At 34.9% G+C, this 17,207-nt stretch overlaps 1 protein-coding gene across 5 annotated transcripts in view; it reads left to right on the top strand.

Moving 5' to 3' along the window:
• KCNT2 (potassium sodium-activated channel subfamily T member 2) overlaps positions 1-17,207 on the top strand; it is a 431,161-nt gene that overhangs the window by 309,693 nt on the left and 104,261 nt on the right. For 4 of the 5 annotated variants that reach the window (XM_036919693.2, XM_036919691.2, XM_036919695.2 and 1 more), the window contains 3 exons: positions 787-959; positions 7,106-7,177; positions 10,496-10,630. In XM_036919693.2, coding sequence (XP_036775588.2) covers positions 787-959; positions 7,106-7,177; positions 10,496-10,630 — 380 coding nt within the window. The remainder of the gene's footprint in view (positions 1-786; positions 960-7,105; positions 7,178-10,495; positions 10,631-17,207) is intronic. The other variant, XM_036919692.2, reaches the window with a different exon arrangement.

The raw sequence follows: 17,207 nt of genomic DNA, 5'->3' as shown, positions 1-17,207 counted from the left end.
GACATAAAAAGACAAAAAGGTGGAACACTAAAGCAATTCTCCACGTAGATAATTAATTTAAAAGCATCTCAGTTTAATAGTGCTAGGGCCAGTAAGTTCTGGGAAATAGCAAAATACTCTCTGAAAAACAGTGTGTTTTGGTAATGTGTGTTACTGTTTTTGTTATTAGTATTAGTATTTTACTTTTGAGTATTTCTAAGATTATCTTGCCAGCTCAGGAATACATTTAGACAATTGGAGTTCTGTTTTTGTTTTTTAACATAAAAGAAAAATCTCTTTAAGTGTCCCTTCCTTTTGGTATTCAGGCATTGGAATGTCCTAAGGTACTTTAACTTCGATGTCACTATTGTTCTGGAAATTAAAGTCAGAAGTAGATTTGTTTTTCAGCTTTATTGAGGTATAATTGACAAATAAATATTGCACATATTTAAGGTATATCATGCGATGTTCTGGTACACATATACATTGTGGTAAGTTTTATAGATATCCAGATGTCATCTAACAAGTTTTAGTTTATAATAGAGCATGTGAGCACACGTATTGCTGACTACTTCCCTCACACCAAGCTAATACCTGCAATTCGTTTGTCTTGCCTGTACACACCTTCATTTCCTAAAGCAGGTTGGAGAATTGGACATAGAAACATGTAACTATTATATAATTTGTTAGAAAATAAAGGACTTGCTAAGTTAGATTAATTTTGTATTTCCATAGACCCCAAAATTTTTCACCAAATTTTAGTAGAGTATAAAAATGGCATTTCTTTGTATAATTTTTCTTCTCTAGAGTTGCCAGCATAACTACTATGAGGATGCAAAAGCCTATGGATTCAAAAATAAAATAATTATAGTTGCAGCTGAAACAGCTGGAAATGGATTGTATAATTTTATTGTTCCTCTCAGGGCATACTATAGACCAAAGAAAGAACTTAATCCCATAGTACTGCTATTGGATAATCCGTAAGTATATTTTAAAATACACAAACACAACAAAGAGTTTTTATTATTATGTTAAAAATAATTTATTTTAATTTGCTTAAAATATTGTAAATCAGATACATTATGGCACATGATTCATTGGGAGATGCATTCTTTACTATGGTACAAAGCAATCATTGACTACGGTTAGCATCCCAAATACCACTTAAGCCATCACTGGAATAGCTCAGACTTTTATTTAAAGTATTCGCAAGTGGTCATCACTCAGTATCAGTGGGAAACATGCCACTGAAATAATTATAGTTGTTTTCCTTAATTTAATCAACTGGCCTGAAAAATCTCTGCCCAAATGGAACAACTTTATTGTCTTTCTAAGGAACAATTAATTATCAGAGAATCATATTAATGATGAAATTTTATATTATGTTATGATGCATCATAATGTAATAAGGGAAATGTATGGGAAAATCTTTTCAGTATTAAAATATATACTTTATAATACAACATGAAAAATTAATGCTTTACCATATTCATTTATTTTGAAAATGTTGGATTAATAATACTCTTCTGAAATCAGACTACTTAAGTATTTCAAAATCTTTATTGTAAATATAAATATAGGTCACTTAATGGTATGGTCAAATCCATTGTATTCTAAAATTATGACATTCTTCTCTGTGACTTGAAGTTAGTAACCAATGGTTGTTAGATCAATACCATATTTTTAGGATCCTCCAACTCTCCTCTTAAATCCTAAGTGATGTAAATTTCATGCTGAACTAAATGAGAGCAAAATCTGCTGTTTCATCTCTGCTTCAAATTTTTTTTAAATAAGTTTCTCAAAACAGAAATGCCTTCCAAACATATAGTAACTTTATGGCATTATTTATTCAGAATATACCAACATTAAGATTCTCATCAGTGCCTCGTTTGTAGCATCATTATCACAGTGAAATTCAATTCTAAACACTGAGCACATTTCTAGAGGTTTCAGTTAAAGAATTTTAAGGTATGAAGATTCAATGACTTTTTTGTTACCACTTTGGCATCCAAAGAAATGTGAGGTAAATTTAGGGCAGGTGTCATGGTGGGACATAAACTGCAACCCAATGTCAGGATAAATAAAATTATGGACAATATTAGGAGAATGAAAGTTGGGTTTTGGGAAGGCTACAGTGATAGTGGCTGTGAAACACCTCCAGAGCCTTTGAACACAGTCCTAATGCTGCACCTCTCCAGTGTGAAGGTCTAAGGGACTTGAGATGCTCAATAAACTTTGTGAATTTAAACATGCCAAATGTGGCCTATTTTTGCTTACGGTGCATCAGCTTCCTTAGAAGTAAAATCTAAGACAGGGGCATTTACAAGCTGATAGCCTTAGAGCATCCCTGTCTTGTACAGCTTGGATCAGAGTGAATCAATTCAGGTCCCAGAATACAAAGAGAAAAATTGGAAGAAGCTTGAAAAGAAAGAGGTGGAACTGTGCTTAATAACATCCCTTCGGTAAAGCAAAGGATAAACACTGTCCTTTCCCCTGCTTTACTTGATTTCAATGTAAAGGTTCCTGCCCTGATGTGTAAATCTCCTAATTGGGTTCCTGGACCCAAGTTCAGCATGTTTACGTTGAGGGGCAGGTTCCCCACACCTCCAGCAAGCGCTGCGCAGGGCACCAGCCGAGTGTTCCATGAGTTAGCTGATTTCTGAGCCTGTCTTCCTGGAGACAGTGTCAGATTCCTCAGTTAAGGGTTCAGCCCTGCAAAACTGTTTCCTCCCTACCGCTTCAGGATCCAGTTGCAATCCCAGGTCATCACCTCTGCTTCTGACTAACCCGCTGTAGATCGAAAGTTCCAATGAACCCCCTCCTTGGACTTTAGATGTCAGTTACAACTCCAGGTTGTTACCTGTACTGTGACTGATTGTCTATAATTAAGTTGGATTAATTTGCTAAAGCAGCTCACAGAACTCATAAAAACATTTTGTTTACTTACCAGATTACCAGTTTATTATAGAAGGATATAACTCAGAAAGAGCCAGGTGGAAAAGATGCAAAGGGAAATGTATGGGAAAAGACACAGAGCTAGTCTATCTATCATGAAATATCCATGTGCTCACCAACCTAGAAACTCTCCAACCCTGACCTTTTGGGTTTTTATGGAGGCTTCCTTACATGGCATGACTCCCTTCCCTGGGGATCAGAGGGTGGGGCTGATATCCTCTTGGCTGTCTCCCCTGGCAACGAGCCCCCCATTCCTATTGCCTTCCAAAGTCACCTCATCGACATAAACCCAGTTGTGATGGGAAGGGGCTTAAGAGACCCATTTCGTATTTGTGGTTCTAAAGCCATTTTGGGAACTGAAGACAAATGTTATAACAAAGTATTATAACAAAAGATGCTCCCATTGCTCTTATTACTCAGGAAATTCCAAGAGTTTGGGGAGCTGTCAGCCATTAGCTATGGATGAAGACCAAATACATATTTATTAAATTTGGCCATCTGAATAACCAAATATATATTTCTTATAAATCACAATATTGTACCTCCCCAAAATCAGCCTGTCCAAATTTGGGAGTGGAATTCACTCCATGGAATGGAAATGGGCTTCTCTCTTTTTCAATATCCAGTCTTGCTAAGTAATCCCATCTCAGAATCACTGATCCCCCTTTCTCTACTTTCGTATCCCAACAGCCAAGTGGTAGGGGATACAGTTCCTTAAAATGTGTGTCTCATGTGGTTTGGAATGACTGTGACTATCTCAAACCCTTTCTGTTTGTTTTTGAATAAACAGGTTGCCAGAATGCTCAGTTACTGAGTGGTTGATGGACTGATTTTTATATTAGAATTATAAAATCTAGTGGTTGTTTCTATAGTCTTGGTTCCAGAATCTGATCAGTCATAGAAAATCTGACAACTCTGTTTCTCTTGATTACTGGCGAACTGATCACTATGTTTGTGTAAACATAGATGCAGCTTTTATCAAAATATTTTATCTTAATGGGACCACAGAAATCACATAATAAAATTAATATTCTTTGTCTCCAGCTTCTGTTCATATTAGTAAATTGTTGAGCATTTACTACATGTCACTTATCATACTAGACACTTTTCCTTTATTTTTTATTTTAGTCCCATAAGAAATATATCCACATCATGTAGTGATGATTTATCCTCAGAGATATGTATCAAGCAGCCTAAGAATCTCAAAATTTATCAGTTGTAATGATATTTAAATAAACCAGTCTATGTCACTTGGTTACACCACTGTCGCTTATTTTGCAGACAAGGAAAAACAGACCAAAGAAGTTAAATGACTTTTTCCACTGTCAGTTCTAGAATTAGAACCTGTGCAATTGTTCATTGTTATTTCAGCCACATGATCTTACCTAGTTTACAGGTTTCTGATATATGCAAAAAATACATTGTCAATTTTTTTTGGCACAAGAATACGTTTTAAATTTGGAACATTTTGCATTAAAAGCTTCCTTTGCCTTCTTAATGACTTATACTTTAGAATCCAACTGTTCACATGATGTTTGTTACACATTTCTTTTTATGGGGTTTGACTTTCTTTCAAAGGGTTAGGATGAAAGTACACGCTATAAAATTTATTCATTTTCTGTGTACTTCCTGAAAGTGGTATCTAACATTTTTGTTTAATGTTCTCTGGTCCTTGGTCAAGAATGAGGAAACAAAAACTGAATATCAAAAAATAATGTTCCAGGAAGTTTTGTGCAATATGTGCATTTTTTAAACAATGAGATGACTGTTGCTCTGCCATGGTTAGTATTTTGCAATCTATCCTCCCATCTTACAAATAAATATGATGCTTTCTTCTTTAAAATATTTTTGTGTTTTGACAATTTGTCCACTAATGATTGTACATAGTTCTACAATTATTGTTAGCTTAGTGGAGTTTGACTTTATTTTAAATTCACATGAGCATTGCTGAAAATAATATTAGATACATGTCCATTTAGGAAATTTACTTGAAAGACCAGTTCAATTTAAATAAAGAAAAGAATAGCAGATATCATAGTACGGTATTTCAAATGTAAATACATTTATAATATTCAGAAACATAATGGGTCAGAATAAGTGTTCACAATGTTTACAAATAGAAAGGCTATTTGTAATATGGTAATTAAATAAAACACAGTCACATTGGAAAACATCTTATAATTGATACTGGTTCTTTAGAGTTGATCTCAGTTCTGATTGGTTGGCCATCTGTTCTGTTGTGCCACCCAGATTTCAAATATTTTGATTACTACCCCAACCTTAAAGGTTATCTGGTCATCTGATATTAACATTTCATATGAAAGATGGAAAAGAGACTCAAACTCTGGAATATATCTGCAATCAACAATAATGAATTATGGACCCAACTCTGCCACATGAGTTATGGAGCTACTTGCTTTATGTGACTGGAACTGTATAGGAGTTCTGTTCAGAAATAAAACAAATAACCCAAAAAAGACTTAGGCAGAAGGATTTTTCAAACCACCACAAAATCTCAGTGCTGCCCTAGTCTGTGGCACTTGCGTCCTCACATGTCTGCAATCCTGAGGTGGGTAAGGGACTGGAGGGTCTTCAGCCAATGGGTGAAATGGCTCTTCTGTTCTTAAGAAACAGAGCAATGCCCAGAAATAGAACTAGAAGTCACCATCAAAGACTGCTACTGGAAGTGTATATGGTTGTAATATTTGTGAAAGAAACATATGTCACAAACTTTAAAAGTATTTATAGTGTGTGATTTACTGATATCCCTTCTATGAAGGGTTTGGGGTAAGTGAAAAAAATGAATGCTAGTAAAATGTCATCCAAAGATGTACATACCAGTATTACAATAGCGAGATATTAGAATAACTTGTGGTTTCAACAATTAATAACATAAAAGTTAAAATAATTTTTGAACTGAACAATTTAAGATTTTTTAAATGAATTGTGGTACATTTATAGTATTTAATACTATGAGGTCATTTAAATTGGCTACAAAGAAATTTAATGATGGGAGGAATTTAATCAACATCACAACAGTGATAATCTTTGGAAGATTTCTTTTTATGCTTCATGTACTAAGCATTATTTTTCTTCAGAGTATAAAGGGATAAGAGGACAATCAATAGGAAGAAAATAAGACAGGGAGAAAAAACTTCATCTAGCTGGGATAAGCACCTGGGATTTTGTAGATGCTATATTTCCCTAGAATTTCCTACACTTGCCTAGAATTTTCCTTTCTTTCTTTTTTTGGGCAAACTCCTGGTTGTCCTTCAACATACAAATTAAATATCTCTATGAAATGATCCCCAGTTCTGTCTCTGGAGTGCCACCTATTGTTTATTTTTTCACATCAAGATATATATATTATAATTGCATCATTTTATACCTGTGTTCCAAAAGCTAGTTCTTATAGTACAAGGTAACATGAATTTTTTGCATATGCCTGAGTATATTAAAATGTCTATATATAAAATATTTTGGTTATATAGAGATTGAATAGATGCATGAAAGAACTAATAACTTTATAAAATGAATATAATAGATTAAGTGATTTCCAAGGAGGCTTCCAGGTTTATGATTCTTTCCACAGATATGCATATGAGTAAAGATTTCAGCTATAATAAATATTTGCTCAACAATATCAATAATTTAAAAGGTGAATTACTCTCATTTTAATTTTATGTATATTGCATGGGTACTTATATTATATTCATTGATATGTTGATATTCTAAGAGGTATGTTGTAATTCTGTAAATCCCTTAGAGAAAGTTGCTCCTGATAGGCATGCTTTGGGTCATCTGAGAAATAAAATCACGAGTTCATAATTTTACAAGGCCTCCTCTGCATAAATAATTTTTAACTCATTGAAAAGATGTTTTAGTCATAATTAAGGGTATCAATTCAGTATTTTTGTAGAATAACGCCATAATGTTTCTGATTTAGAAAGCAAAAATACAACCTGTTTTTATAATTCTGAGTGCATTGTATTATTCATAACAAATACAAATAATATTTTCTAATTAATTTGAAGTAAAAAGCACTTAAAATTAATCTTGCCAACAGTATTTAGTTTTGGAAATGCAAACTAAGTCAACTTACTTCCTTTCCCTAGAAGTGCTGCCACTGTTGTGACATTGTGTTTCATTTTGTAACCCATCTGCTACTTAGGCCAGATATGCATTTTCTGGATGCAATCTGTTGGTTTCCAATGGTTTACTACATGGTGGGCTCTATTGACAAGTAGGTGACAAGTCTTTGGCGCACTAACTGGTGTGACGTCCTGTGGTTTGTCTGTCATGTGATGTTCTCCTGTGTTGCATGATGAGTGTGATTTGCATTTCAGTATTGCAAAGATGATGTATTTTGCATGTAGAGCTTATGTTCTTATGTTATACATCTTCTATTCCAACTGCCTAAGCAGTATCTGTTGTTGAATTAAGACAAATCTTGCTGCATGTGAATTTTGTCAATTATGTTCAGTTTCTAAAGCTTTATCAGCTTTGTGTCATCTATAGCAATGACATCACTACTATTGGCAAAGTGGAGCAGAAAAACCTAAAGACTCAACTCAATGCATTGATATCATTACCATAACTTTTAGAAACCTTCAAAATGATTTAGAAGTGTTTATTTTAAGTCAGGTTTATAAATTGGAACATTTCCTTAAGTTTAGTAACATATCAGAGCCTGTATTTCTAAAAATGTTAAAGTAATTAAAAGTTTATTTTATATGCATGAACATTTCACTATAAAAATATAAAAACTAAAGATAATAAAACTAATATTCCTATAAAATGTGTTCCACTCAAAAAAATGTCAGCCAGAGCCTTTAAAATAAATGCTAAAAGATATCAACTGAGAATTTTCATGCTTACATTTCATCCTGTAGATGCTGAAAAACTAGTTTTACAACTTCAAAAGTGTTTATTAGCTGTGGATACATTAAAGGCCAAACAAATTAACATATATTTAGCTTCCATTCTACATTAATATAATTTACATGATAAGTTGTCATAATACTAACCAACTAACTAAAATGTAGTTTCATGTACTAAAACTACTATTTAAATCCATAAAAATGAAATCAACCCATGTTATGACCAGTAATGTTACTTTAAAATGATAGTGTTCTATCAAAATTCATTACAAAATGGTATATTTAAATGTAAAAGAATAAATCTCCCATCTGTCTTTGCTGATGTAAACTATGAAATGAATTCTTTCTCTATAAAGTATTTATTGGAAGGAAAAGAAGAACTGAGAGGATCAAATTCCTAGAATTAGAGATGAAACAGCATTGTCTATGGATAATTATCGAAGCTGAGTGATTGATATGTGGAGATTCACTATTTTATTGTCCTCTTTTGTCTGTGTTTTAACATTTCCTTAAATAAAAACCTCTGAGTGAATTAAATCATAGACACACTCCCTTATACTTGTACATTCACATTCTAGTGCTTGAAAAGAAAGCCTTAGAAAAGAGTATCGGGCGACATTGCCAAGTAGATCACCCGGAGCTTTTTTTCATCCACACTGACTCTTTTCTTGCACAGCCATCTGGTGGCTGAACTGTGTGAAGCAACCATGACAAAGGGAAAATAGGCCGTGGCTTTGTAGATAGGCTAGTGGAGAGAAATTATGACAGACATGGAGTTACAAGAATTGGTAACCTAATAAGAAGAGGAAAAATGAATAAATCACAATATTAAATGGATATAAAAATGATTTCAAGTTTAAACATGAAGAATAAAAAAGTTTCTGCATGACTCAGAAAGGCCATTCTAATTTTGTGTATTTTCTATAGATTTAAACTCATTTAATCATAAATGGCCAAGCAAGGAATAAATGACAACAGCCAGTACTCTAAGTATGGAATTAGGTGATGTACACAGGTATTGGCAGTTATTTAGCACAGGTACTCATAGTGAAATTTTTGTCAAGTTTCAAATTCATTGATTTTTTGCTGTTGAAATACTCACTTTTCCTATTATAACTTCTATCTGTATATCCATTTCCCCTCAAGCTTACCTTCTACCACTTTATCTTTCCCTTTTCCTATATAGATCATTATAATGGAGAGATTAATTTTTTTAATGAGGAAAAAAAGATTAAGAGCTGAAATATGATAAGTGATTTAAAATATAATAAGGTGTGTTCAAAGCATAGGACTTAGGCATCATTTTTATCCATAAGGGACCATATCACATTCACTTTCCACCTACTTCTTTCTTTTTTAAAAAATTATGAATTTCCTAGACAAAAGGAATACCCAAATAAAGTATTCCTAGAGATTTAAACTTTGTCATCATCTTGATTGGATGTTATGGTTGTGGCCCTCTCACCAAAGGAAGGCTATTTGAAATAATATTCTGTTTCCACATTTTTAGCCACAAAATCTCTGCTGCAGAACATTGTTCGTGAATGAAATCAAATGTTTTTTTCTGGACTACTCCTGGGGATCTTGGACTCAAAGCTTTGTTAATATTCTTTCCTCTTATAAGAATAAGAAATTCTGCCTCTTGCCTTACCATACAAGGAAAACAATTCTCTGTAATGTGACAGGGCCAGTCCAACCAATCATGTGCTTGAAGAAGATCCTCAGGGAACTGACTCTTCAATTTAAGAATCTAAAAGGAACTACTATTAATTACATTTAATACTTCATATTTTATATCAGAAGATGTGGCAATATATTAACTCACTTCTTATCTGCCTTCAATCAGTTCTGTGATTATTCTTGTACTCATTCAAGTTTAGCTCTCTTTACCCAATTCAGTCATTTTTCTAGTTTGTATGAAGTAAAGTCAATGAGATAATGGTTTCCTTGTTTCAGCTTTTTATTTTAATTCAATGGGAGAATGTTAGATAAAGTTTTTTTTATCAGTGATAGAGGAGAAGACTGACTATTATAACTCACAGGAACTTGTAACCAAGTTTAGAAATTATTTCATGCAACCAAAGAAATCAGGTTATTCGATCACTTGCTCAAAACTGAACAGTAGGCTTGAATGCAGCTGATACTCATATATTTTACATGCTCTTGGCTGTGTAGAACCAATCTATAGCACATAGTTTTACACAACTAAATAATTTTAAAAAATAAATATTTCACAGCTTTATATAACTTTATTAATCTTAACCACCTAAATTAATATATGTTCATTTCTTCTTTTACTGAAGGCATTGTAGGTATAAAAAATGTAAATATTACATCTTTGAAATAGTGCGCTAATTGTAAAAACAAAGTTCTAACATGTTCTTTTTCTATTTGATTTCAAATAGGTGTTTTGCATGCTTTATTGATATAACTGAACGTTATTAAATAAGATTCTTAATGCATATGCTTTGAAGTAGTTGAGAACTAATGAAACAAAGAGCCCCAAAATAGGAATTATTTCCTATCAGCAGGAATATTGTATTACAGTCCTATTAACATCTACCGGCGCACATGCTGTGAAAGCCGCCTGTACAAGCGCAGGGAGCAAGCAAGTTTTAGAAGTGATGTTAATACTGTGATTTATTGAAAGTCCATATTTCTTCTGTTGACTTTCATCAAAGCCTAGATGACTTGCTCAGGTGTGGAGTGACCTTCGCTGCCGACATGGTGGTGGTGGACAAGGAGAGCACCATGAGCGCAGAGGAGGACTACATGGCCGACGCCAAGACCATCGTGAACGTGCAGACCCTCTTCAGGTACGTGTCCGAGTGGTCCATCCCAACATGTCCTTACTGTTAAGTGTCTGTGAAGTGTTTAACTCTGGCTTTGTATATAAGGAATGAATATTAGACCATTACACTGAAGTTATGTTCACTGATTTGGACGTAAAACAGCCCCTGATGTAGGTCTGGCACTGTGTGAAGTTTAATCTTGAACACCAGGTCATCAGTTCTTTTAAAAATGAATAGAATAATAAATCTGTTTTCTTGTATAGTTTAACAATTACAAATTCTGAAACATCGTGTGTAGTCGCAGCCCTGATTTGTGACAAACCATGCACGTTCTAGGTTCGGTTTCATGCCTAGTGATGGCCAATGGGTGAAGTTACATCCTGGGTGACAAGGAATGAGAGATTGAAAGGCTGAGAACAGGTAATTTACCCATGTTAGGAGCCAATTCATGACCTTATCCTTACTTTTTTTCCTCTCTTTTGTTAATTAGACTCACCCAGATAGTAATCCCCATTATTTTAGGTGACAGTGAAAAGGAGAGAGAAATCTATGCTATAAGAAAAGTCAAAATCACCTACAAATGAAGACATCCACATCATTTGGAATGATTCTTCCTAAAATCTTTTTAAAATTTAAATATCTAAAAGATCATTATTTCTATTTTATGAGTTTTGCAGAAGTCTAAAGGAAACACCTGAGCTACCAAATTATGAAAGTAAATAAAACAATATGAGCTCTATCAGCATTCCCTCCTAACTCCAGCCACATCCCTTCATATTGTAGCAAAGTGTACATTGAGAGTAGTTATCTATTTATAGTTGTACTTCAGAATTCAGAAGAAAAAACCTTGATGCAAGTCCCACTTAATTTGACTATTATATGATCTCAGGCAAATTACTTTCCTTTAAACCTCAGTGTCTTAATCACATGATTGTTTGAGATTTAAAAATACATAATGCCTGAGCACATGCCTGGTAGTTTATACTCACTGGATAAAAATGTTAGCTATTATAGTAATTAGCAATATAATTATCGCTTTCATGTGGCAGAACGGAAAAAACCACAGACCTTGGAAAGATAGAGCAACAACTTCATCTGGCACAACCTCTATTCCAAAGGTTCCAGCAGATGTTAACTCTGACCTTAAGTGTGTTTCTTATCCTTGTGGAAATTCAGTTTCCATCATCTTTAAAATGCTTTTGGAAACTAATTAATTCATTGTTAATGTAAAGACTAGAAATCAGGCATATAAAGAATTGGTCACAGCCTCTGGAAAATCTTTCTTGAACTTAAAGAATCTGTTGATCTGGAAGAAGAAATCCTCTAATGTTACTATTATGTGGCAGTTAATTTAGAATACAGCTAACGAGTTATTGAGCTATATTAAGTACATTTAAAGGGAGAATAGCACTGGTTAAAATATGACAGATATAGAAGCATTTATTTTTTCTTCAGAGAATGAAAAAGGAAAACACAGGGTAGAAAATAAATGAGATTCATAGCTAATGACTAAGGTAAAATCATACTTTTGATTCCATATTGGCAAAAGCTAGTTAATAGCTTTAGCAGAAGAGGATCATGGCTCTTTTTGATTAAACATGCAATTTTAATTTTCAACTCAGTGAGTTTTTTCTATTATGGTGCAGTTTCGATTGATTTGACTTTTGTTATATATTCTCTGAATGAATTATTTTCATTCCCAGATAATAAATCCCCATCTTACTGAGAGGTGCATAGGCTATAATTAGTCATTTAAACAAATTAGCTGATGAGACTAAGGGTAGATATGTATGTGTCAAAGCCTGCCTTCCCTGCATATCTGGTTGAGGAGGTGATCACATGTCGAAAGAATGAAAGGATGAATGGATGAATACCTTTGAATTCCTAAACTATAAAGTTACCTATCTTAAGAATATTTTAGAAATTTGTAATTTTTATGGTGCATGTGCCCATCTAGACTCAATAGTTTTAAGAAGAAAATTAAAAAGAACTGTGAGAAACCTAATTGTAATTATTCTGTTCTCTCCACTCTCATGACTTTATGTAAAAGTATTACTGTTGTTTCATTAAATGAATATTTTTTAGGAAAAAATTCTATGGAACTTTTTTAATGGAGTAATTCATAAATTGCTAATTTATGCATACTCAACTAGGTTAGTCTTACACAATAAAAATGTAAGACACCAATAGGTCCCTGTGATATACAAAATATCATTTATAAAGATAAATGAACAGACTCATGCAGATTTGACAGTTTCATTTTATAGGTTCCATCAATTACCACACTTGAGGTAATTGATTCCACATTCCTTGAAGATTTTAGTTCCTAAGTAACTGTGATTTTGCTAACCCTGCTTCTACCATAATTCTTGATGATTTCAACAAATCTCCACAGATGAGCCTTTTGATCTTAGCTTAGTCACCTATTTTCATGGTTATAGCCTTTACCTTGAAGTACCATTTGTTACCCTCCATATTCTTAGTTTCATTCAACTCTCTGAGTTAATACTGTTTGTTTTCTACCTCATTTCTTGTAATACTCCCAACTCTTCAACAGTCCTTTATCCTCACTGGAACCTACTACCCACTGATTCTTTTTCACTGTCTGTAGTTACCTGAGGGATTTTTCCTCTCTGTTCCCAGATTAAACTCTAAGATCAATCATAATCACTCCTGTGCTGAAACCCTGAACAGATAATTACTGATTATCTAGGATGGGATAACACTGATCTCAAGTCTCTTCTCCTTTTCTTTCTTTCTTCTACACCCAGTTTTCTGTTCTTTCAGGTTCTCTGCCCACCACCTTGCATCAATTTCCCTAAAGGCAGATGGCAACATTTGAGAGGTAGGATCTAGTTACCCTTATAAGTAAACATTAGGCAAAAGAAATCTAGTCACAGTGGCTGGTTACCAGATTATTTAGGATTTCAGCCCAGGGCTCCACGTCTAAGGGAACTAGGTCCTTACACACTGAGGATGCAAGAGTGAATAGTCTTAAAAATGATTATAGAAGACAATTTAGGTGATACAAACTTTAATACATCGTGAAGCAGAAAGTCTCTGTTCCCAAAGGCTGAGAGAACTGAAAAATGGGGTGGGAGGTAGGAAGCTTTCAGAGGCCTAAGAATAAGGAACAAGGAGGAGAAAAATATGAAATGAATAAGGAAATAGGAAATAAGTATGATGTTCACAGTTGGCTTGGAATTTGGGGATTGGCTTCCTGGATATACTGTGTTTCTGTTCAAGTGGAACATTCACAGGTATCAAATGACTAAACTAAAGCACTTGAGTAGTGACCTTGATGTCCTTTATTCAAGAGAAAAGAACCCACAGATTGCAGGGGAGCACAGTACCTCACAGGCAGTGGAACACAGTTCCTGAGGGATTTGGGGCAGGAGCAAGTTTTCTAAGGTGTTAGAAAATGCAAAGCAAAAACAGGGCATGGTTGGCTTAAGGGGTCAGGGATTTCCTGGTAGAGCTAGCAGGTTGTTTTCTAGCATAAGTGAGCTAGTTGAGCTGAGTTGGTGGGCTGTGATTGGTGTATGTCAGGTTTCCCTGATGAGGGTTACCTGAAAGTGCAGGCTGACTTAGGTTTAGATTTGTGTCATGGGCCAGGCCCCTGGGGTGGCCTTCATTCTGTGAGTCCCAGGGAAGGGGCTGACTTTACCACAGGGACTTGAAAGAATCTAAGTTATCCTGTTTCCCAGGCAGGAATGGCTCCATCTTGGGCTTAGAAATTCAATCAATAATGGCATCTATAAAATACCTCAGAAATTCCTTATATCTTCATGAACATTATTAATTTCCTCAAATGAGAGCTGATTTCTAATTGACTAACTAGTTAGGCCTGTGATGTAGGTAGACTATGGATAGCAAAAGAAATTTTAACTCTTGAATATGTTTTTGATTTTCCTATTAAAAACCAAAGTGAGCCACCCTGGATGGTGAAATAGGATGCTGGCTGCCCCTGACGGTTATGGTAAACCAGCTCATGGACCTATCACACTGTTTATGCTGAAGTATTTTAATGTAAATGAGAGGTTTACTTAAAAGAGTCATTCACCAGGTATTGTTGGAACTTGAGATTTAAACCAGAAGTTTCAAAGCGTAATGTCACCTTTACTTTAATCTAGGCGTCTGAATGTGCCCACACTGTAGCGTAGACAGCCAGCAGGCTGCTGAAATGGCTGAGGGAATCTCCCCAAAGCACTCATTCCAGCGCGCAGTCTGTGGCCGCGGAGGGGAGCGGCAGATACTGTTTGTTAAGAGAACACATCCTCAAGTCGGCGTCTCCAAAATATTGTGATCATAGAAACGTGCACACAGACATCATGGTTGTTTTATTAGAATAGTTAGATGGAATATTTTGTTTGGTTTGTTTATTTCTAGCAAAAAGTCAAATCTTATGATCTGCTCAGTATCTGTATATTTTAGGCGTAACAGTATCTGAATGTACTGCATTTCTGTGTGCTGTTACTCTTGTTGATGACGCATTTTACTTTAGCATTTGTAAATGATTATGTAGCTATTTGGCCCATGCCATTTTAACAATTATTTTGGCATTCCGTTTTGATACGGGGCATTTTGACTTTTACATTTTCAGGTTTTAAAACTACTAAGGGATATGTTAGAAACATCTTAGAACTGTGAGTATGTGAGAGCCCGGGAGGCAGGAATGCTATGGAATTCAAGTATGAAAATGAAAAGTCAGAGTGCTCTGATTGACAAGTGATTGATGTAATTGATATGACCTGCTTTGTCAGTCGGAATAAGGCTAAATTTGTTATTCAGAGGCTCAAATTGATCCCAAGAGCCCCTACCTGTCCAGTTTACTTGGAAATACAGCTTCACTTGACAGGCCTCTCTTCTCTCCAACTTGTCTAAGGACCTTTCAGAGTCACTCAGTCTAAAAAGACCAGAGGTAAAACAGCACGTCGTTAATTTACTAGCATTGTAAATGGAGGAGAGAAGGAGGAGGAGTTAGGGGAGAGTGCACTTGGTGAGAATTGCTTTTTATATTGAGTTGCATTTTTAACTTAAACATAATTTTGTAGTTGAAACCTGGATTACATAGTTCAATGTGTCTTCATCCAGTGTGGAAATTATGCATTTGCCGGTTTGGCCCCTAAATGTTTCTTCCAGAAAACCTATCCAGGAAGTGTTTCCCTTTCCACATCAAAAGCCTAGAGCATGACGTACAAAGTTTTAACACTCAAATATTCAATGAGCACTCCTGAAGTTTGTGCTGGGGCAAAAGAGCCTCCAGCCTCAGCCATGCTTGGTGCAGAATGAGCTGTTTTGAGTGAACAGCCCAAGCAGGCCCTTTACTGGGCCCTTACCTGTGCTCGTCCCCCCTCACAGTGACTTTCTTTCGTGGGCTCTTCGTGGCCCTTGATGGAAGCGGACTTCCTCGGGGCTGACCTGTATGCCAGAGGTCTGAGAGTCCCTGGGTGAGAAAGTATCTCAAATACCTTACTCAGGAAAAACGCCTTGAATCTTAAACAATAGGCCCACCACCATCTCCAAAGACCATTTCAGAATACCAAAGACACTGAGAGATAAGGCTATTGTCAAATTGTATCTTGTTAAACCTTTCTCTCCCATATGCCTAAGGGCCTTCACGTATACATCTAAGAGAAAACACTCAAGTAAGTCTTCCCAGCACAAAGATCTAATAAAAATTGAATATCTGATTGCCAAATTTAAAGAAAAGTAGCTTCTCACTTTAAGATTTTAATTTCTCTTGCTTAAGTTTTACCTAACAAGACACTTCATATTGGAAAATACTGCACATTTTCACTCTTTTACCAATAAATGTTAATATTAAACTAAATTTAAACAGCCATATCAACATGTGCCTTGAATTAAAAATAAACACTTCAAAATGTCTGTGTCAGATGAACCTATCAAAATGCCCTATTTTGGGAATGTTTGCATGTCAATGACACCTACCATTACTCTCATTTTACTGAGAAAGAAAGCAAAATTGGAGAGCAATTTACTGGCTCATCCTAGCACATGAGGGGAAAAAATAACCTGTTCAGGCATCCAGCCGTGTCAGGAGAAAGAAGATAAGAAACTTTTCAGAGTTGAGAAATAAAATCTTTCCTGGAGACCACACAGAATAATGTTTACTACAGAATGGGTTCAAAATGAAATACTTGTTAGTGCTAAAGACAAACAGAGGCATATAAAAACTTTTGAGTTTATTTGTGCAACCCTGAATTCAGATGAGGCAAACAGGAAGTGGTTAGAGGCACAGGTGGAAGAGCAGACTGGGGATAGCTTGAGCCGCTGATTGTTTGGGAAAGCCTAGCTGCTTGTCTTTTGGTTTTGATTTCTTAACTTTGAGGCATTTACAGGCTTAAGGATTAGTTTGTTTAAGTAGGTTGCCTAGAAAGGTATTAGAATTACTTCAGTCTAATGGAATCCTTGTTTAATTAATTTAATATCAGTTTAATTTTTATTGTACAAGTCCAGAAATATTTAGTTTAGAAGTTTCTTGGGCTTATTTTGTCCTAATATGAACATATTATTTTTTCTTTTGTTTTCTGAAATTTAGCTGATCAAACTTGTAAGATAATGAGTACTCTGAATGGAA

Source organism: Manis pentadactyla, chromosome 19, assembly GCF_030020395.1.
Source record: "Manis pentadactyla isolate mManPen7 chromosome 19, mManPen7.hap1, whole genome shotgun sequence".
Classification (NCBI taxonomy): Eukaryota; Metazoa; Chordata; class Mammalia; order Pholidota; family Manidae; genus Manis; species Manis pentadactyla.
This window is presented reverse-complemented; position numbering and strand designations above follow the sequence as displayed.